Source organism: Hypomesus transpacificus, chromosome 21 (genome assembly GCF_021917145.1).
Source record: "Hypomesus transpacificus isolate Combined female chromosome 21, fHypTra1, whole genome shotgun sequence".
Classification (NCBI taxonomy): Eukaryota; Metazoa; Chordata; class Actinopteri; order Osmeriformes; family Osmeridae; genus Hypomesus; species Hypomesus transpacificus.
In genome coordinates, this window is record NC_061080.1 from 1,624,553 (window position 1) to 1,645,977 (window position 21,425).

Here is a 21,425-nt window from a genome sequence, read left to right on the forward strand (position 1 = left end):
CAACGCCGGTGCTGCATGAAGTCGAACGCACCTAATGACCCAAGGACTTGTCATGTTCGTGAAATTGATTGGATGAGCGTTTTGCAAGAATGTTCGCTGATATTAAACACGCTCGTTGGTCGCCATATTGAATGCTCACTCCGCTCTCAAATTATGTTATGATAACTGAGTGCATGGTGCCCTTGGTCAACAAATAAATTCGTCACAATTTTGTTATGATCCATACACGGACACTTTGTATTTTAAAGTGAAATAACCTACTTGAGATACTTGAAATGCGAGTCCATCAGACAAAATAAAGAGCAGTTCATGCCAACACGCACAAACTCCAAGTTCACCAACACTTAATACTTCACCGATATTAATCACCAGCTGCATCACGGGTATAACAAAATCAAACAAATCAGATATGGTTGAGATGTGATTTATTGGGTTGAATGAATTTCGATGACGTCAGAATTTCTTAGAGGGCGTTGCGACACTGCTGCCTGTCGTGTGTCACTTCAGTATAAACTGTCACAACTGCAGATGAACTTCATTGCGAAGCAGTCCTTATCTGCGCGCCATTGAAAGTTATTTATGCAGAGCTGCACCGCAACTACAGGTGAGCATATTAATAGTTAAAACGTAATCTTTACGTAGGTAGCCTATGTGGATTTATTTTAGGAATGTGTATGAGTTTATGAGACCTATGGTGGTTATTTAACTGGCCAATGTATCCCCGATGTAGTCAGGGATTTAGATGTACAAATCCCTAGACTGTTATAGCACGCATGAATAAGCCATTTGATTATCGCTCGACTTTGGGAAATACAGTGAGTTTATAGCCTATGAGTTTCCAGATCTTACAAAATGATCACGTGTAGGCTACATCTCAACATGATTCAAAGATCACGGAGCTTATGATTCAAAGATCACAGCGCTTATAAGCTTATAAGGTTTTCTTGATGTTTTAACTGTAACAACATGTTACTGAGGGTGTTTATACATGTTAAAGGTGTTTTCTGAAGCTGTGTAGCCCTTAGATTCAGTTTAAGAGACTTTCCTTTTTTTATTGCTTTAAAGTGCTTTTCAGCTCCTGAATAGCGTTTTCCATGCATTTATAATGTTTGGCATGTAACTTCTGGCTGAAGGTTTTCTTGATGTTTTAACTGTAATAACATGTTACTGTGGGTGTTTATACATGGTAAAGGTGTTTTCTGAAGCTGTGTAGCCCTTAGATTCAGTTTAAGAGACTTTCCTTTTTTATTGCTTTATATGTGATTTGTATAAGGAGTATCTTATTTTATGTTTTGTGACATTATAATGTACATTAGGCTCACATTGTTTTTACCTGCGAGTGAACTGTGTGGCACAGATTGTGTAAACTGTCAAACCTTCTCAATCTTGATAGATAACTGGAACATCGTAGACTGTAGACCTGCTCTGCCCATTTCTCAACATGACTTAATTAACCTCAAAAACATTTACAACAGTAGGGTACTTGTTTTAACTTTCTTTATATTATTGTTATATGGATGCTTACCATGTTCATTGTTCTGCACCACCTACCAAAGAAAATTGCTCCTATGTGTAAACTTACTTGGCAATAGACCTGATTCAGATTCTGAACAATTAGATAACAATTAGGTATCTAATTGAAGTTTTGTCTGCTGTAAAAGTGTGTTTTGTCTATTGGAACCTAATGTACAGCTGGAGTTTACCAGCCCTTCCTTGTTTTACATGAGCGTTTCCTGAGGGGGGGGGGTTGCATGTTTGCATGTTTACACATTCACCCAACTACTTTACAGTTACCAACCAACAGTTGTACAAATGTGACTACTCAGGAGGCTGTCTCCACTGTGGCGGGGCCTTTAGTCTGCCAAATGGGTGCGTGTGTGTGGTCAACTTCTCTATGATGCACTGGGTAAACGGTATCCTGTCCCAAAAGAGGATAGTTCTCATAACAGCGAACTACCTGACTTAAGTCTTTGTTCTACAATAATAAAGTAGTGGTTTTGGGTCTAGACATGACTGCCTATGTCACTAGAATATTTTGCATATCTCCATGGCTAACCCTCCATTCCTTGATGTTTACATGCAAGTATGTGTTAGAATGTCCTGGAACAGTTGCGATATCTTGACTGTTTCACTCACTTGCAACCTTGCATGAGGAAACAAGAAACTGTATTTTAAATTTGAGATTAAATTCAGTTCGACTCTACTCAATGGCAACAACAAAAAAGATTTGGCGTCCATGGTCAGGTGACGTTCCATACAACCTTTCCACAGACCTCTTACTGAGCTGTCTCATGGGCCTTTACCGCAGCTATGACAACAGGTCCTTTAGCTCGGTGTACTGGAATAAGACTGCATGTGCTTCCTGGAATAGGGAAGGAATGTCAAAAGACAAATCACAGTTCTCAATCTCTGTGATAAAAGGTTCATTGTTCACTTGCAAATCTGTAACAAGATTCCTGTGGTTCTTTTTACTCAGTCCATTATCTCTCTACTACACTTTAATCGATCTAAATCCAACATCATTGTGATGGGAACCAGTTGGTTAGGGCAGCTGTCCTGGTGTCCTGGGTTTCGTAGGTGAGCAGAAGGTGAGCAGCACTGACACTGTATATGTGTGTGTGTGTGTCAGTCTGCTGTGAATTCGGGACACCCCAGACTGCCCCTGAGACCCCCGGGCTGCTCTCCGAGGGGATCAGCTCCTCAGATGACCCTCTCAAGACGCCTGACCCTATTCACACCACAGGGAGCCCCCCACGGGACCCCTGGGTCTACCTCCCTCTCTTCCTCCCTCTCTTCCTCCCTCTCTACCTCCCTCTCTTCCTCCCTCTCTTCCTCCCTCTCTACCTCCCTCTCTTCCTCCCTCCCTTGCTCCTTCTCTACCCCTCTCCTCCCTCTTCCTCCCTCTCTACCTCCCTCCCTCTCTTCCTCCCTCTCTTCTTCCCTCTCTTTCTCCCTCTCTTCCTCCCTCTCTTGCTCCCTCTCTTCCTCTCCCTCTCTTCCTCCCTCTCTACCTCCCTCTCTTCCTCCCTCTCTACCTCCCTCTCTACCTCCCTCTCTTGCTCCCTCTCTTCCTCCCTCTCTTGCTCCCTCTCTTCCTCCCTCTCTTCCTCCCTCTCTACCTCCCTCTCTTCCTCCCTCTCTACCTCCCTCTCTTGCTCCCTCTCTTGCTCCCTCTCTTCCTCCCTCTCTTCCTCTCTTGCTCCCTCTCTACCTCCCTCTCTTGCTCCCTCTCTTGCTCCCTCTCTTCCTCCCTCTCTTCCTCCCTCTCTTCCTCCCTCTCTTCCTCCCTCTCTACCTCCCTCTCTTGCTCCCTCTCTACCTCCCTCTCTTCCTCCCTCTCTACCTCCCTCTCTTGCTCCCTCTCTTGCTCCCTCTCTTCCTCCCTCTCTTCCTCCCTCTCTTGCTCCCTCTCTCCCTCTCTACCTCCCTCTCTTCCTCCCTCTCTTGCTCCCTCTCTTGCTCCCTCTCTTGCTCCCTCTCTTCCTCCCTCTCTACCTCCCTCTCTTCCTCCCTCTCTTCCTCCCTCTCTTCCTCCCTCTCTTGCTCCCTCTCTTCCTCCCTCTCTTCCTCCCTCTCTTGCTCCCTCTCTACCTCCCTCTCTTGCTCCCTCTCTTCCTCCCTATCTTCCTCCCTCTCTTGCTCCCTCTCTACCTCCCTCTCTTCCTCCCTCTCTTGCTCCCTCTCTACCTCCCTCTCTTGCTCCCTCTCTTCCTCCCTCTCTTCCTCCCTCTCTTGCTCCCTCTCTACCTCCCTCTCTACCTCCCTCTCTTCCTCCCTCTCTACCTCCCTCTCTTGCTCCCTCTCTACCTCCCTCTCTTCCTCCCTCTCTTCCTCCCTCTCTACCTCCCTCTCTACCTCCCTCTCCTCCTCCCTCTCTTCCTCCCTCTCTTGCTCCCTCTCTCCCTCTCTACCTCCCTCTCTACCTCCCTCTCTTCCTCCCTCTCTTCCTCCCTCTCTACCTCCCTCTCTACCTCCCTCTCTTCCTCCCTCTCTTCCTCCCTCTCTTGCTCCCTCTCTACCTCCCTCTCTACCTCCCTCTCTTCCTCCCTCTCTACCTCCCTCTCTTGCTCCCTCTCTTCCTCCCTCTCTTCCTCCCTCTCTTCCTCCCTCTTGCTCCCTCTCTACCTCCCTCTCTACCTCCCTCTCTTCCTCCCTCTCTACCTCCCTCTCTACCTCCCTCTCTACCTCCCTCTCTTCCTCCCTCTCTACCTCCCTCTCTTGCTCCCTCTCTTCCTCCCTCTCTTGCTCCCTCTCTTCCTCCCTCTCTTGCTCCCTCTCTTCCTCCCTCTCTTCCTCCCTCTCTACCTCTCTCTCTACCTCCCTCTCTTCCTCCCTCTCTTCCTCCCTCTCTTGCTCCCTCTCTTCCTCCCTCTCTACCTCCCTCTCTTCCTCCCTCTCTACCTCCCTCTCTTGCTCCCTCTCTTCCTCCCTCTCTTCCTCCCTCTCTTCCTCCCTCTCTTGCTCCCTCTCTACCTCCCTCTCTTCCTCCCTCTCTTCCTCCCTCTCTACCTCTCTACCTCCCTCTCTTCCTCCCTCTCTACCTCCCTCTCTTCCTCCCTCTCTACCTCCCTCTCTTGCTCCCTCTCTTCCTCCCTCTCTTGCTCCCTCTCTTCCTCCCTCTCTTCCTCCCTCTCTTGCTCCCTCTCTACCTCCCTCTCTACCTCCCTCTCTTCCTCCCTCTCTACCTCCCTCTCTTGCTCCCTCTCTACCTCCCTCTCTTCCTCCCTCTCTTCCTCCCTCTCTACCTCCCTCTCTACCTCCCTCTCTTCCTCCCTCTCTTGCTCCCTCTCTACCTCCCTCTCTACCTCCCTCTCTTCCTCCCTCTCTACCTCCCTCTCTTGCTCCCTCTCTTCCTCCCTCTCTTCCTCCCTCTCTTGCTCCCTCTATACCTCCCTCTCTACCTCCCTCTCTTCCTCCCTCTCTACCTCCCTCTCTACCTCCCTCTCTACCTCCCTCTCTTCCTCCCTCTCTACCTCCCTCTCTTGCTCCCTCTCTTCCTCCCTCTCTTGCTCCCTCTCTTCCTCCCTCTCTTGCTCCCTCTCTTCCTCCCTCTCTTCCTCCCTCTCTACCTCCCTCTCTACCTCCCTCTCTTCCTCCCTCTCTTCCTCCCTCTCTTGCTCCCTCTCTTCCTCCCTCTCTACCTCCCTCTCTTCCTCCCTCTCTACCTCCCTCTCTTGCTCCCTCTCTTCCTCCCTCTCTTCCTCCCTCTCTTGCTCCCTCTCTACCTCCCTCTCTACCTCCCTCTCTTCCTCCCTCTCTACCTCCCTCTCTACCTCCCTCTCTTCCTCCCTCTCTACCTCCCTCTCTACCTCCCTCTCTTCCTCCCTCTCTACCTCCCTCTCTTGCTCCCTCTCTTCCTCCCTCTCTTCCTCCCTCTCTTCCTCCCTCTCTTGCTCCCTCTCTACCTCCCTCTCTACCTCCCTCTCTTCCTCCCTCTCTACCTCCCTCTCTACCTCCCTCTCTTCCTCCCTCTCTACCTCCCTCTCTTGCTCCCTCTCTTCCTCCCTCTCTTCCTCCCTCTCTTCCTCCCTCTCTACCTCCCTCTCTTCCTCCCTCTCTACCTCCCTCTCTTGCTCCCTCTCTTCCTCCCTCTCTTCCTCCCTCTCTTCCTCCCTCTCTTCCTCCCTCTCCTTCTCCCTCTCTTCCTCCCTCTCTACCTCCCTCTCTTCCTCCCTCTCTACCTCCCTCTCTTCCTCCCTCTCTTCCTCCCTCTCCTTCTCCCTCCCTTGCTCCTTCTCTTCCGATCCTCCCGATGGACACAGGGGCTCGAGTCTCCCACCAGCTTCGTTGTTCCAGGCGAGAGACTGATAACGTTGACGTAGGAAGCTTCCCACCTCCTTCTTGTTCTCTCTCTCTCTTTGTTCTTTCTCTCTCTCTGTGTGTCTCTGTTTTCTCTTTCTGCCTCTCTCTTTCTTCCCCTCCTCTCTCCTCTCTCTTTCTGTCTCCCTCTCTTCTCTCTCTTTCTCTCTGTCTCACCCCCTCTCTCCTCCTCCCCTCTGCTTTGGCAAGGTAGAAAGACTTGACGACCGTAGACTGACTCCTCTTGAACTTCCTCATATTGTTTAAGTTTTACAGTAAGTCCCGGAAATATCCTTGATGGATATTCCCCTAACATGAAAGACGCGGTTGTTTTTTGTTTGTTTGCAGCGATTTTTGCCACTTGGGGATAGTTTTGGACATCTTTGTCTTTAATGCAAGGTGATGGATGATTCTATGATCATGTAGTATAAAGTTTGCTTGCTTTAGAGCACAATATTTTGTTAGTTTATTTTTTTGCTGTCATGAAGTGACACTGCCCTGACTTCATGAACCACACATTCTCAAGAAAGTGGCATTCTACGAATAGTGTCGGCATAGTGTTCTCTGAAAAGTTTGTCACTGTCCTTTTTCCAGGTAGGCCTTGTGAGCTACAGTGCTGTCACTGTACAACGCTGTCCCAAGTCGGGGATTTCCAGTCCAACCCCACACACACACACACACACCCCCACACACACACACCCCCACACACACACACACACACACCCCCACACACACACACACCCCCACACACACACACACACACACCCCCACACACACACACACACACACCCCCACACACACACACACACCCACACACACACACACACACACCCCCACACACACACACACACCCACACACACACACACACACACACCCACCCACACACACACACACACACACACACACACACACACACACACACACACACCCACACCCCATGCTCCCACCAGGGCTAGGCCCAGGTCACACGGCCGTTTCCACCCCACTGCCGGGTCCTTCCTGTTTTCAGAGGCGTCCGTGGTGTGCCGGTGCGGAAGTCAGCCCCCCCTGTTTTCTCTCGTCCGCATTGTTCGCAGACGTTGTGCATGGCCACCTTACCAGAACCCCAATGACCCGATGCAAAACCAAAGCCCGGGCCTGCAGTTCCCTTTACACCTGTCTAGAGCGTGCTTCTGAATGTGAATGTCTCAAAGATCACAGACCCATAATTCAAAATAACCCTCTCCTTTACTGGTTGGAACTGCAGTCGGAATCCTACCAAGTAAAAACAAAAATCAAGGAAGCATGAATTAAGACAGAGACTTTGCTCCTACGCTTCAGTGGAACGATGATCACTGAGTAGTTGCACATCCTTTTATCAAAGCTGTCTGGGTGGGAAAACAGTTTGAGTTTCCTCCCTCGTACACTGTCCGGGAGACCCATGTGCAGTCGCAAATCTTCTCGTTTCAGAAGACGAGCGCGGTCGGACACAGGTTCCATTCACCCCTCACCCACACGGGAGGCCTGGGCGAAAAAGAATATGGGCTGGATGTTGCTTTTTGGACAGGTAACAGAGACTCTCTATGGATTCAACATTTGGAGGAAACTGAGAACCAGAGCGTAGACGGAAATTTGGAGTGTAAATCTGCTGAGCTGTAATGGGGCCAGTTCCCCTTGTCTCAAGCGTTAGTATGTGGTTCTGCTGCCAAATGCATACTAGCCAAATGTCAAAGCTATATTTCTTCACTGACAGTCGTTTCTGTTTCGGAACCCTACACTGCCAAGATAAACTGGCAAGATAACTGTTTATTTGATGACTTTGTTGCCTCAAGTGTCTCCTCCTTTTATCACGGAAGTTCAACCTAAAATGTGTCATGTAAATGTTAAATATGTGAACCGTGCAGTTTTATACCAAGTGTCTTTCCATGCAGTGTGTGTCCATGTAATAGAGTGTGTGATAGGAATGTGTGTGTGTGTATGTGTGTTTGTGTGTGCGCACAGTACTGTGGGTAGGTGTGAGGACAGGCTACAGGCGTGGGAGGCCTTACCATAAGTGGGTCCAGTCATTTAGAGAGCGGGACAAACAATGACCTAGCGAAGCAAACAAGAGCTCCGGTCACTTTGAATTCTTTCACTTCTCTTATCAGTTCTCTCGCTGTTATCTTTCACACCACTTTTTTCTGAAAGGAGATAATCATTCATTCATTCATGCCCGTACTAAATCACAGATCATCTGTTCAGTTGTTGCATGCCTTTTCACTGTCGGGTTGCATGGACATGCTATAAACTCTCGCAAAGAATCGAAGTGGTCTTTTAGGATTTTATTTATACATGTCGGGCTCCAAACTAAATATAACTTGCGCTTGTGAATGTTACACCCCCTCAAACAGGCAGGAAGTGTGTCAGTTCCTCTCCTCCGCAAAATGTCAGTGTTACATTTCCTTCAGTGGGACTGCTGGAGGCCGAGTGAAATATGTCCCAATCATTTGATTTAAAGAGAGAGAGATGGTCTCCATAGGGGTGGGGAGATATTTCTTTGGTTGAAGAAAGTGGAGTGTTAGAGCTAGTTCCAGAGAGGTTGAAAGGGAGAGTGGAAGGCGACCTGTCAGGGAACTTGTGGTCACACTGAGCACACTGAGTGGCTGAGGCGTCCTGGTCGATACAGTACGTTTGACGACGGAGTCGCAGGGTTCATGTGCCATTAACCAACCAGCGTCACTTCCTCCTTCTGTCTCTGACTGTGTGTGTGTGCATGCTTCATTTGTGTGTGAGTGAGAGAGCCATCAACATAAGATAAAAGTTCAAATGTGGGCATCATTTTATGATTATACATAGGTAGTGTCCGACCCGAAATATTCCACCAAGTGGAATATTTAACACGTTAGAAACGAGTTGCGATCCGGACGCCCCCCGCCTCCAAACAAGCACCCCCCCGCCCCCCGCCCTAGCGCTGGCTCCAGCTGTCAGTGCTATCCTTTACAGTTAGAGGAAGTTTCCTTTGCTCATATTGAGTCCGCTTGGCCTGGGTACTAGTTGGGCACGCTCAAACAAAACGAGTGTTTTGGATCGTAAACCGTCAGCAGGAACAGCTGGTGAAAAGACTTTCAGAGGGAAGAAGTAGGTAGGTGCGTACACACGTGTGTGTGTGTGTGTGCACGCTGGGTTATAAACTGCTTAGCTAAGTGTTTGTAGGCTAACTGTCGGCTCGGCAACTGGGAAGTTCCTATTCTGTCATTTGCTCTTTTAAGCGGCAACATAATGGATGGTGTCTTGACGGTTTCTGTATGAATGCTGTTTTGGATTTTGGTCATTCGGCCATTCCGGTCATTGCTTATTGGAGATTGTCATTCCATTACGGATTTCCACAGCCAGCTGAGTATGTTGTGTTGTGTTTGGTTTTGTTGATATAGTGTGGTCTAGCTTTCTCACAATTGGCAATTGCAGTGGAAGTTGCTGGAAAAATAGTACACGTCCTTCTTTTGGACATGGGCCAAGTTCAGGTTGGATTCGGTACATCATCCATACCTTAGAACCTCAATACGGTTTGACCAGTTTTGTTTATGATTGGATACGATTGATTGATTGCACTGATTGCACAGTATCGCTCCTACTCCCTATCCTCCTCCATGCATTCAGGTGTGAGAATGTCTCCTCACTAGAACGTAGTCAGGCCCGATGAGTGCGAGCGAGACTGTTACTGTGTTGTGGGGGATGAACGAGAGGGTAAAACAGATCAGCGAAAAGCTACGCATCATATTGGGCTCGTCAGAAGCTGGTATGTTTGATCACTGGTAGGAAATGACCTGCTGCCACGGCTTATCCGTGTCTGTGCGTGTGCCTTAACACATTTGGATCGTCTTTCACTGAAAGGCCGACCAACCTGTAACCCACACGATCGGTTGTTTGCTCGACACTGTTTCCTCTTCCTGTCTGCAGTGGTGAGACCGTGGCCCCAGAATGTATAGCAGACGCGAGCGACACGACCCTCTGAGATAGCTCCTGCAGCCAGCATGGAGCCTGCAGGTTAGCACGCTCACAAGCACGCACACACATACTCACAAGCACACTCACACACAGACTCACAAGCACACACACACTCACTTAACTACAGTATAGTAGTCATAACCCAGTTCCACAATATGTTCATGCCATCCTAATGTGTAACTATGGTGTCGTCACTTGCCATTATAAAGTCATATTTTGCATTTCCTGCACACCAATACATTCACTGTGAACCGAGTTACAAACTGAACTCCCTGTATCCCCCCCTTCCCCCCTCAACCTTTGACCCCCGACACCCCCCACCCCCTCAGAGTGCTGCGCTCCAATGGCCTTGGAGTCGGACATCTACCGCAGCGTCCAGGCCGTCCTCAGAGAGTTGGACAACCAGCACGCCTCCACCATGGTCAACAAAGGTGCCTTCCACTGACCCGGGTGCTAAAGAAACCGCGGCAGATAGTTGTTGATGCTGTTCACTAGGGGGAAGCAGGATGCTACAGTGTGTAAACATGTATGACCTGCCTGACTTTACGCTCTGGTTGTATTTAACATTGGAAAATGGTCCCTTCAATGAGTAAATGTCAAATGTGAAGGTGTTAGCCCACATATGCGGTATGTGACTGTGTGGGATTGAAACTATGCAGAGAAGCCCTCTCCTGCTTCACTTTCTGAGCAAAGCTGAAGGTTGACACCTTCGCGCTTCCTAGCTGACTCGAAAACCGTGTGAAGATGAAGTGATACTAGCAGCCCACAGGAGCAATCGGCAATAAATATTTACTCGTCTTATCAACCGCGGTTGATTCGCCGTGCGACGGAATGATGCTGTGTGGAAAACACTGAGTCAGCCGGAATGTTCAGTCCCAAGTCTGTGGAAACATTGAGCGGTGTATGTTTGTGTGCAGGGATGCTGAGATGGACACTGCACAAGAAGGTGCAGAACAACCATTTGAACAGTCTGACTCTGGTGAGAGTCCTCATTAAGGAGCTAGAGAAGGTAAGTCCTCCTCCTGAGACCTGTTCACCTGCTCCTTACCTCAAGGGCCCAGCCAAAACAATACACCCTTTGTCTGAAAGATAAACTGACAGTGTGTGTGTGTGTGTGTGTGTGTTTTCAGGCCGAAAGAGTTGACTCCCGGCAACACATCATTCCATTGCTCCACACTCTTATCTATGCTGTTATACAGGTATGGTGTGTTGCTCTCCTGTCACCGTGACATCCTGATATCTGAGCTGGTTTTGTTAGTCTTTTATTTACAACCATGGAATATTTCCTTCCAGTCAATACAATGACTCAGTCAACCAGTTTATCCTTAACTAACGAGCCTTATTAGATTTTAGCTCGATGGATGAGTGAACTGTAACAGTTCGACGGCCAAGTTTACCATTTGGACTCGTAAAACCGTGTCAGCTTATGCACGTCGGTATTGAACCGTCATTCTGTTGGTCTGGTTTGGGAGCGCAGGAATGATTTACTGACGGGGGGGGGGGGGGGGGGGGGGGGGGGGCAATCTCTGGTGTGTGTGTGTGTGTGTCCTTGTTCGTGCTTGTGCATGCGTACGCCCATGCACCCAAATATTTGTGCTCGTCTGCCTGTTTATTGACTGTACTTGTGTTGGCTGTGTGATGTGTGTTTCTTGGGCTGTGTTTGCGTGCGTGTGTGTGTGTGTGGTTGTAGTTAGCCTACATCCCAGACGATCTCTCCAAGAGGGTGTACGACTTCTGCAAGCACCTGCTGACCCTGCCCCAGCCCTACTGCACCGTGGGGCTGTGGTACACCCGACACATGAAGACTGAACGCTACAGACCAGGTGAGCGATGACGCTGCAGCCCTGACGCTGCTGTCCCCTGGTGCAAAAGCAGAACACTGCCCTGGACGTACAGTATATATATATATCAATATAGATCGTACCGTGTCAGTATTTGTTGCCTTCCTGTAAAACAACACGTGTCTGTAAAAGCAAACGTAAACAAAGGTAGAAAGTGTCGTGTCAAAAACCGGTGAAAATACATAGATATAAATGAGTTATGTTATTGACTTGTGAGATGTCAAACCTGTTTCATCCGCAGGTCTCATGTACCAGAGGATGGTGGTAGCTGAACAGAGCCTGAAGAATGAATATTATCCATGTCAGGAGAGGTGAGGAACCCAGCATTACATACCATAGCGCTAACTCACTCAAACATGTATGATTCTGTAGAAACTGTGTGATGGAATTTCGTAAACAACTTTACTCTCGCGACTGCTTGGTAGAGTCTCATGCAAGTCATTGAGTCAGTCTACAGTAAAGCACATTTATTCAAGCACATTGAGGTGCATTACATCATGTTATATCATTTCCCGGGGTGTTTAGGGGTATACTTTACTTCGTTGACGCTATTACAGAGTTGCATAGAGGTCGCCCAGTCTGCGGTCAAACCGTGGGTATAACGCCACAGGTATTTCAGCTACAGCCAACACTCTTCCTATCGTTTCCCCAGGGTGTTTGTGTTTGCGGACCCAGCCGTGTTCTCGGGGCCCCTGGGCCAGGGCCTGCGAGGGGACATCGAGGGGCCCGGGGGCTTCCTGGGCCCGCTGGAACACATGTGCAGCGTGGTGCAGCACGCCATCCAGGCCTCTCTGGGAGGGGAGCGGTGTCACGGCCCCGCCCTGGCCCAGGCTCTGAAGGTAAACCCCGGGGGGGGGGGGGGGGGGGAGGGGCGGTCTGGTTCACTGTGAAAAGCGTTTGACTTTGTACTAAAACAGCTCACAGTTTTTTTTGTTTTTTTTCTCCCCCGCTTTGCGTCTTTCACGTCTGTCTTTTTACGGCTACGTGTCCGTTAAGTTTCGGTTCACAAAAAACAAGCCTCTCTCACTTCCATTACGTGGTCGATGGGGTTTGGCCCATGCCCGGATGAGTAGTAGGTTCATCATGTTTTGGCTACGGTTGTGGTTGGCTCTTAATGTGGTTTGAATAGCTCAGTGGAGCTATGTCATTACCTTTCATGGACATACATTTTGCTTCTGCATCTTTCGATGATTTCGCTTTCTCACCGAATTATACGCGCTAAATTTGTATTTGTTGGTATCTGAATACGTTTTCCTCTAAACATAAACGGTTGTATTTACTGAATTGTATGATTGCTTTGTTGAGGTGGTCCTATGTGGTCTTATGACCCAAACTAAAGGTCCACTAGGATTACCTAGGCCCTAGGGCCTTCTCAGTAAACTTCAGTCAGGACTATTGTTGTTTCCAGAGCTGGACGGTGTTGATTGGAGCCGTGTGTCTTGGCGCAGGTCCTACTACAACACCTAGCATCTCCACAGGACATCCAGACACTCAGAAGTGTTTGTCTGGACACCTCTGACCTCTCACCTCCTTGCTATTCATAGACCGTGTATGTGTGTGCTTGTTTTCCTGTGTGTGGGTGGGTGGGTGGGTGTGTGTGTGGGTCTGAATGCCCCCTCCCTGATGTGTGTGTGTGTCTGTGTGTGCACAGGACATGGGCCAGGACATTGAGCCATACTTCCAGGAGGTGGTGGCGTCTCTGGAGCAGAACGTGGAGGAGGGCACTAGGACCGAGGGGGGGCAGTTGAAGGACAGGCTGGAGCAGCTCTATAAGGAGATCCTCACAGCCTCCAGCTTAGGTACAGTACAGAGTATCTACTGTGGACAAATACTATACTGTACTACACTACACTGTACTATATAGCGGGTGGATACACATGTATGGATTTGAATTGATCTGAAGGTGTGTTATGAATTGAATCTACTGAGGTGACAGCTTTATAAAGGCCACATCATTTCGACACATGAATGTAACCTTTTAAATTAAATGAACAGTGTACAACACTGGCTTGACTAAGCCTTTGTTGACGAATGCATTTTACAAGCTTTGAATGGAACTGTATCACGTGGAACAGATTTAATTTCCTGTCACGCATAAAAAAAAATAGGGACCAGCAACTCATGAGGACAACAGCATTCATCAGATGACGGAATCCTCATGCTCCGTAGCTGAATCATTCCAGTCGCTTCACCCTTAAGCCTTCATTGGATGTCTATTTCCGCATATAATAACATATATTCATCTGCAATGCCATTAATAACTGTCTCTCAGCTGTAAGTGTGAGTCATCTCAGTCATGTCTTTCTGAGCTCTGAAGGCCGGAGGACCATCTTTTATAGGGCACGAGAAAGTAAACACAGACAGTGACGGTCAGGCAGTAACGGTGTTACAACAGTCACCGAGAAAGACATTCACAGGCTGGGAAAGATCATGGGTGGAGCTCTCCCTGTTGTCATCACAAGGGACGTTTAGCCAGTACTTTCTCCTCACCCAGAACATAATAAACACGATCATCAAAATCAGAATACAGTTTAATAACCAAGTAGTTTACACGACAAGGAATTTACTTTGGTGGCCCGGTGCATACAGTAAACATTAAAAAAAAATATATGTGTGCAGTCTTTAAATATAAAAAGTACTAAATGTAAAAAATATATATATATTTACAACAAAATACGAACAAAACCTTTACAGTCTGCAATAAAATAGAATATAAAATAACGAGAGTGCAGTTGGCTTTGAGTCAGCCATGTTAATATAACGCTCAGTGTTTACGTGTGAGTTAGTGTCAGTTGGGGATCCAGGGCCTTGTTGATTAGGCCAGCTGCAGACATAATAATTCTCTTATCAATAGCAAATGCACATGAGAACATACAAACTGAATCAGATGGCTGAGCGGTTAGGGAATCGGGCTACTAATCAAAAGGTTGCCGGTTCGATTCCAGGCTGTACAGAAAAATGACGTGTCATTGAACAAGGCACTTCACCCTACTTGACTCGGGGAATGTCCCTGTACTTGCTGTAAGTCCCCCCGGAGGAGAGCGTCTGCTAAACATGTAAATGTAAATGTAAACTAGTATGTATCCAATGACTAGTTCTATTGATGAGTGTACAAACATGTTCCCAGGAAATCCCAATCCTTCCCCAGTCCAGGATGTGAAGACGGGCTTGTTTGGACTCATTGTGACAGTTTGAGGTCTTCCTCTTTCCCTGTATAGAGCCATTGTCCCCTGGCAGAGTGTGTGACAGCCCGCTGCCAAACCCGGAGATGAGTTTCCACCTGTGGCAGGACGAGGAGGATATCTGTGAGTAGCTAACAACCCAGGGGGGTCTCTCATTGTCTTGTAAACGGCCACTGCTCGTTCACAAGACGCAGGGGGGATGAATATTGGCCTCTGGTTGGAGAATGGGGTTTCTTTTCAATTGTTTCAGCTGGCTCGGTAAACTGAAGGGTCCTTTGAAGCGGGGGACAAGCCCAAAGAGACACTTGATGAAGATAAAAGCGCCCACTTTGCCCACTATTACATTTGACAGGACTTTTGTGTCTCACACAGAGGATTTGTCTCGACGCTCTGTGCGACGGCCATGTTTGTTTTTCCTCCCCCTCCCTGACAGGGCGAGAGCTGGCTAAGTGCGTTCGCTCCAGCAGCATGTCGGAGCAGTTCTCCCTCGGCCAGGACTTTGACTTCTGCGACCTTCCCAGCGACCTCACCCCCTCGGAGATGCCCCGCCACTCCATCATGTCCACCGACAGCGGCATCGAGCGGGACCTGCCCGGGGCCGACCCGACGGTGGAGCCCCCCGGTGGCCCGGGGGAGCTGGAGCAGAGCAGGCTGTCGCGGAGGGGCGGGATCAAGATGAGGCCCTCGGTGACGGACAGCATGGCGCTGATGCAGGACTCCCTGGAGGACCCGGGGACTCCCGGGGGAAGAAGGGAGGGAGGAGGGGGAGGAGAAGGGGGAGGAAGCACGCTGCAGAGGAGGGCGGGGAGCAGTGCCACCCCCTTCCCCAAGCATCAGAAGAACTTCACGGCTCGGATTGTGATGATGGGGGACGACAGGGTGCTGGGGAGGCTGGCCAAGGCCTTCTACTTCCTCAGGTGAGAAACGGGGGGGCATGTGGGTGGTGTCGTTCTGTGTCGTTTTGCAGCAAGTTCCATTGGTTTGATAAATACTTTCTCATAACCACAATTAGAAAAATGTGATGATGAAAATCTTCCTGAAAATATACAAACAATAGACCAAAAGACGTCTCTGTGTGACTCAGTGAATAGATGAGAATAAACCAATATCTAGCTTGTTCAGTTCTCCATTGCACTTGAGAAGCCCAAGCTGAATCCGAACCATGACGCAAAGCAGAATCAGGAACTGTGACACAAGTGTCAAATGAGTCACATCCCAAACCATGTTGGTGCAACAAGTCAATCCCACCCCCCGTGCAGAGCATTTCCTAATGACTGGTTTCTCTCTGAAGGAAACGAGAAGCGAGGCGCCTGTTTCTTACCATGAAAGTCAACCTCCACTTCTACTACATCCCCGTCAACGAGGAGCCCACGTCCACTTCCTCTGGCAGAGTGAGAAACCCCACGCCATCCAACCCACCCATCCAACCCATCATGTTATCCAACCCATCATGTGATCCGACACAACATCTCTCCAACCCCACCATGTTACGCAACCCGCCCATGCCCTCAAAACCACCATGTCTTTGCTATCTGACACTAGGAGGTTCACTTCCTCTGTGATAGTCAACATTACTGATAACCTGATAATGAAATAGGACGTAGAAGTGCTATTGAGGAGGGGGAGGAGGCTTATGTGATGCCCAACCCTGGTTACAAGGTTTGCAGATCATAACAGTCTGACGTGAAATGGGGGCGACTCCCAGAATGCAGGTTGTGCGTTATATCCGGGTAAGTGAACCCACCAGCTGATTCAGAATGTTGCAGCAACCTACTGGCAATGTTGCTACAACGCTGGGTGTCAGCCGGGGAGTTAACTCAGCTGGATATGTCACATGACCTGCTTTCTGGAATACCCCCCTGGTATGTAGTGTGTATATTGGTGACGTCATGTGTTGCCGCACATAGTGCAAAACAGACGATTGAAACATGAGAAGGTTTTCCAGCCAAAACTCCCTCATTGGCATGTCAGTGTGTGAATGTCTTCCTCTTTCTGCGTCGCATGAGTCAATATGCTCCTTTTGATCCTGTTTTCAGGAAAACCTTTCTCCTGCTGGGCAAAATCCCTGTGCCGTCGGCTCCTACCTGGGAATGGTAGACCCTTGGTACGAATGCAACATAAAGAGTCTGGGCTTGATGATCCCCAAACTTGCCAAAATGGTACGTTTTCGAATTCCAAACACGTATTTGTCGTCCGATTTGGGCATTTCATTTATAATGAAGTGAAACATGCAACAGTGACTGTGCCTATATAGCGCAACTGTGACCATGCATGCAACATATTGGAAGCCCTCACACCTCATATCTCTTCTAGAAGAGTCACTTGAAGTCTTGCGTAACAGGCAGAAGGACAGGAAGTTACAAAAAAGCTTGTGTTGCTGCATGCTCACGGATATAGATCTGTGTTTTCATTGAAACCACCATTGTGACAGGATATAAGCATAGACATACGGTATATACACCTGCTCTCTGACGCCTCGTCAGCAACTGTTAGGGAAGGAAAACGTTAGAAGTAGAAGTAGCATTTACTTACATGCTTGCCTTTAGGGGGTCAGATGGCTGAGCGACTAGGGAATCGGGCTACCAATCAGAAGTTTGCCAGTTCGATTCTTAGCTGTGCTAAATGGGTCAGATGGCTGAGCGGTTAGGGAGTTAGGCTATTAATCAGAAGGTTGTTGGTTCGATTCCCGGGCCCTGCCAAATGACGTTGTGTCCCTGGGCAAGGCACTTCACCCTACTTGCCTCGAGGAGAATGTCCCTGTACTTACTGTAAGTCGCTCTGGATAAGAGCGTCTGCTAAATGACTAAATGTAAATGTGGTGTTCATATTTTCAAGGTATTTTTCTCAGTCTTTCGGTTCTCATTCTTCCGTGTCTTCTTCAGCCTCTTCATCTCCGTAATCTCCGTCGCCATCTTCTTAATCTGCTCCTTCTTCTCCAGCAGTCCAGCAGCAGCAAGCAGACGGAACCAAGTCCCTTCCTGTCCGATGTCATATCCTATTACGTCCGAACGGGGCTGCAGCCAGTGTATTTCACCATCTACTTTGTCAAGGTGGGCAGAACTGAACTGTTAAGCGTTGAGAGTCCACAGGAACTGCTTTACTGGGCACAGATTCAGTAAGACCAATGCTGGACGAAGAGTGCCCTGCTGTACATGCTGGTCCGGTAAAAGGACCTTTTAGTTCCTGGCTAAGCTACTGCTGTCACCTAGTATCTGAGAGCAGTACCTTTTGAACACGAGGAGGAATCAGAACGTGTTGGTCACGATCACGTCAGACTGAAGTGTTTCTGAGTGGGTTCGTTGTGACCTACTTCTGTACCCTTCCTCCCTCCTCCAGATGACCTTCTCTAACCTCACTAAGGAGCCAATGGAGGATGTGTTCCTCTCCAACTTGGCGATGGAGTTCCCTGAGCTTAAACTGTCCGCGGCCACTCTAAGAGGTGTGTGTTCCCGCGTGTGTTTTTGTTTGTTGTTTGTGTGGATGTACGTGTGCGTGTCACCCGAGTGTCCACGCGCTGTAGTCTATGCGAATGCTTCTGTATGAATATGTAGGAAGGGTCAGATGGCTGAGCGGTTAGGGAATCGGGCTATTCATCAGAAAGTTGCCGGCTCGTGTCAAATGACGTTGTGTCACCCTACATTCCCTTTGGGGGAATGTCCCTGTACTGTAAGTCGCTCTGGATAAGAGCGTCTGCTAAATGACTAAATGTTATGAATGTTCCGAGCCCTCCTCTAATCCCTCGTTTCCCCTCAGACATGACGATCAAGCAGAGGAAAAACACTGGAGACCTGTGCGGGGCCATCGTCTCCGTCAATTACAGACAGGTGAGTGGGGCCGGACGACGTTTTCCCTCCTCCAACTCTCAGGGTCCGAGGAACCTGTAACCCAGGTTCACACACGGCACGATGAAAAGCTTGTTGTACACCTCCAGTTATTTGTGTGTTTACGTGTGTGTGTTTCTCTGTCATCCTAATGTCTCATTACGGCCCCCTCCCCTCAGGTGACGTTGAGTGGACGAGACGTGGACAGGGGCGTGTCCCTCAGGACTGTAGGAGCTCAGATCAGCGCCATACCTTCCAATGAAACTGAAGGTGACATTACCCGGCTCCTCATTTCCCCTTTTTTCACCAGTTGTAGTTCCTACACAGGATCCGACTCGTTGTCTACATCTTCTAAACATGTAACGTTGTCTTTTCTGGTAAAACATCCACTTTTTTATCCTCTCCTGTTCCCAGATCTGAACTGTCTGACCGTGAATTTCTGTGAGACCAAACCAAAGCACGGCACGGTAAGTTAGGACAAGTTCCGTTCTCCTCTGCGGGTTCCATGTGTGAAACGTATGCTCCACCTCATTCAGGATTTGTCATTGAAATCGCTGTCCAATCAACCACTCTTTCCAATGTCGCGACCAGGAGTACAAGATACGCACCTGTAACATTAAAATAAGAGCTCTTGAAAGGAGAGCCTTCTCTGTCATCCTGGACAAGGACTCTCGTAGGACCTTCAGAGATGTTCAAAGGTGAGTGAACGGCTTTTTTTAGGGGGGGTTGCAAGCTTACACTGACCTTGATCAAAACGTCTTAAGTATATTTACAAATGCCAATATGTATCAAATAGGGGGTGTGCATGGTTTGGTCTCTGACAGTACCGTAAAATCAATAGAACTATTACAAAAAGGGCAGATTGTAGACATATTTTAAGGTGAAACAGACACACCGTAACCCCTCTGTGTAGATGACCTTTGTATGCGAACGGCTTGGCTGTACAGCTTGGTTTGTCAAAGCAGCAGGTGAAGGCCATACTGTGGTTGTTATGGTGATCAGCACAACAACCGTTTTGTTCGTGGACTTGTTTACCCGAAAGCTCGTTAAGGCACTGATCTCGTTAACAACTGTTCATTCTTATTCGCCCTGACGTCAAACAAACACACGGGCCATTCAATGGGTCCCACCCTCATCTTTGCGTGTGTTTTCATCTCTTCAGCATAGAGGTCGCCCCCTGCCTTGACCCTGGGTACTGCGTCCAGAAGACTATGAGATCCAAGTTCAGTCTGGGAGAAGACAAGGATGCTGGACTCAGCAAGTACATGAACAAGGGACTCCCTCTACCTATCAACACCTTCGCTGGGATCATCAACTGACACTGCCCACTTCATCTGGGCGGGCTCATCTGTGCAGAGACTAAGAGGTTGGGACCATCCGTACAATCTGGCGATTGGTTGCTTGATATACCTCTGTCCTTTACTTAACCTTGATCTTTGTGGTTCAGTGTTGTTGACGTGGACAAGGGCCACGGTAAATCGCTTCCGCAAGTAACCCGGGCTTCTACAGAACTGATCCAGCTCAGAGAGGCCCACCAGACTTCCGGAACATTCTTCTTAACTGCTGAACAGTGACAATGTGGGAAGATCTTCATCGTCAAAAAGGGTTTGTCATGCCTGTGGTGTGACCATAGTAACATTTAAAATGAAAAGGTATGCTTGACTGGGTGTATTTATGGTGAATGTTCTTGGAAGGAGTTACACAAATTAAATATGTGGCGTGTTTGGAACTTGGCCGGAGAATCATATTACGAGACAAAATGTCCAAGATAAGGGTGGGCCACCTGACTAAAGTGCCTGCATGGGGGTGCATAGATCATACGGCCTTTCTCGTAGAACAAGTTTATCTCCTACCTTATGCAAATGTACCTGAGATTAACCAGTGCTATTGGTGAGATAGTGTACCTTCATTTAGGAAACCCCCGGGTCAGAATTCGAGGCTTTAGTTCAGTGGGCTACAGCAGGTCTAGGGAATGAGTAATCGTGGCCAGGCTTTAGTCTAATGAGCTAACTCACCCACTTGTTTTCACGTAAACACACTACCTAATTTTTCCAAGTGTTAGCGCTGTATCAGCAAGCACCCGTGGTGTGACAGACCTTCCTAGCTGAGCTTGATTGGACAAAAGAAGTTCATGGGCAGCGTATTGATTCATTTGAATGGTACTGTAGGAACAGCAAACTGTCTTAACCCCTTTGAACCCATCGTCAAAAAAGTGCCTTGGGTTTACATGGAACGACAATATATCACATTACTTTAGTCAAGGGAAATCCAAAACACTGTCGAAAACCTTCAGTTCAAGTAATGTTCCTTCTAATTTGGTCATTTTCTTCGATGTGATATGCATGCCATGTGACTCACACATGCACAGTCATACAAGCTGGGACCCCATACAGCTGGGCTTTCACTTTCTAGCTCATTTGACCCCTCAATGCTTATGAAAGGAGCAATATCCTGTAAAGCTATACAAAGCTAAACCACACAGCTTTCTGCTGTCGACACCCTTAACGGGTGATGGTGTCAGAAGGTGGTCAACGCTTTGAAGAAAGTTGATTTCGAATAAGTCTCGAGCTGAAAGAAACTGATTCTTGTAAATGCATCTCGAAGCGTATCTGACAGTCATTGACAGACTTGCAGTTACGAAGCCGCTGTTCTGATCAATCCATTCTTAGTATGGTTTTGTGGTTTTGGATGATCAGAATAGCCTTTAACGGATGTTGGCCTAATGCGGGGATACAATGCAGGAGGTGATCTGATTCTTTATCCATGGTCTCTAATGTATAACACTTAATGTGGATATTTGAGTACATTGATTAATTTG

General features: G+C 48.3%; 1 protein-coding gene across 7 annotated transcripts; it reads left to right on the forward strand.

The window, feature by feature from the left end:
- The first annotated feature begins 520 nt into the window (after positions 1–520).
- LOC124483217 (phosphoinositide 3-kinase regulatory subunit 6) lies at positions 521–20,349 on the forward strand. 7 transcript variants are annotated; one of them, XM_047043552.1, is made up of 21 exons: positions 521–604; positions 7,250–7,346; positions 9,716–9,802; positions 10,093–10,194; positions 10,681–10,772; positions 10,894–10,962; positions 11,454–11,586; positions 11,846–11,915; positions 12,257–12,443; positions 13,256–13,403; positions 14,823–14,909; positions 15,220–15,703; positions 16,078–16,177; positions 16,823–16,945; positions 17,726–17,836; positions 18,123–18,225; positions 18,540–18,610; positions 18,787–18,877; positions 19,022–19,074; positions 19,199–19,305; positions 19,770–20,349. In XM_047043552.1, exons 3-21 carry the CDS (start codon positions 9,790–9,792, stop codon positions 19,924–19,926), a joined length of 2,301 nt encoding a protein of 766 aa, XP_046899508.1. In that variant the 5' UTR covers positions 521–604; positions 7,250–7,346; positions 9,716–9,789; the 3' UTR covers positions 19,927–20,349. The 7 variants fall into 7 exon arrangements, with proteins under 7 accessions (XP_046899508.1, XP_046899506.1, XP_046899505.1 ...); XM_047043550.1 differs by lacking the exon at positions 7,250–7,346 and having other exon boundaries at positions 19,770–19,973; positions 20,055–20,349; XM_047043549.1 differs by lacking the exon at positions 7,250–7,346.
- Positions 20,350–21,425: the final 1,076 nt, after the last annotated feature.

Bases quoted from the DNA above. Each gene is read 5' to 3' on its own strand.
- LOC124483217 (XM_047043552.1), top strand. The intron at 10,195-10,680 runs GTGCCTTCCACT...GTTTGTGTGCAG, and splicing joins CTCCACCATGGTCAACAAAG to GGATGCTGAGATGGACACTG. The intron at 15,704-16,077 runs GTGAGAAACGGG...TTCTCTCTGAAG, and splicing joins AAGGCCTTCTACTTCCTCAG to GAAACGAGAAGCGAGGCGCC.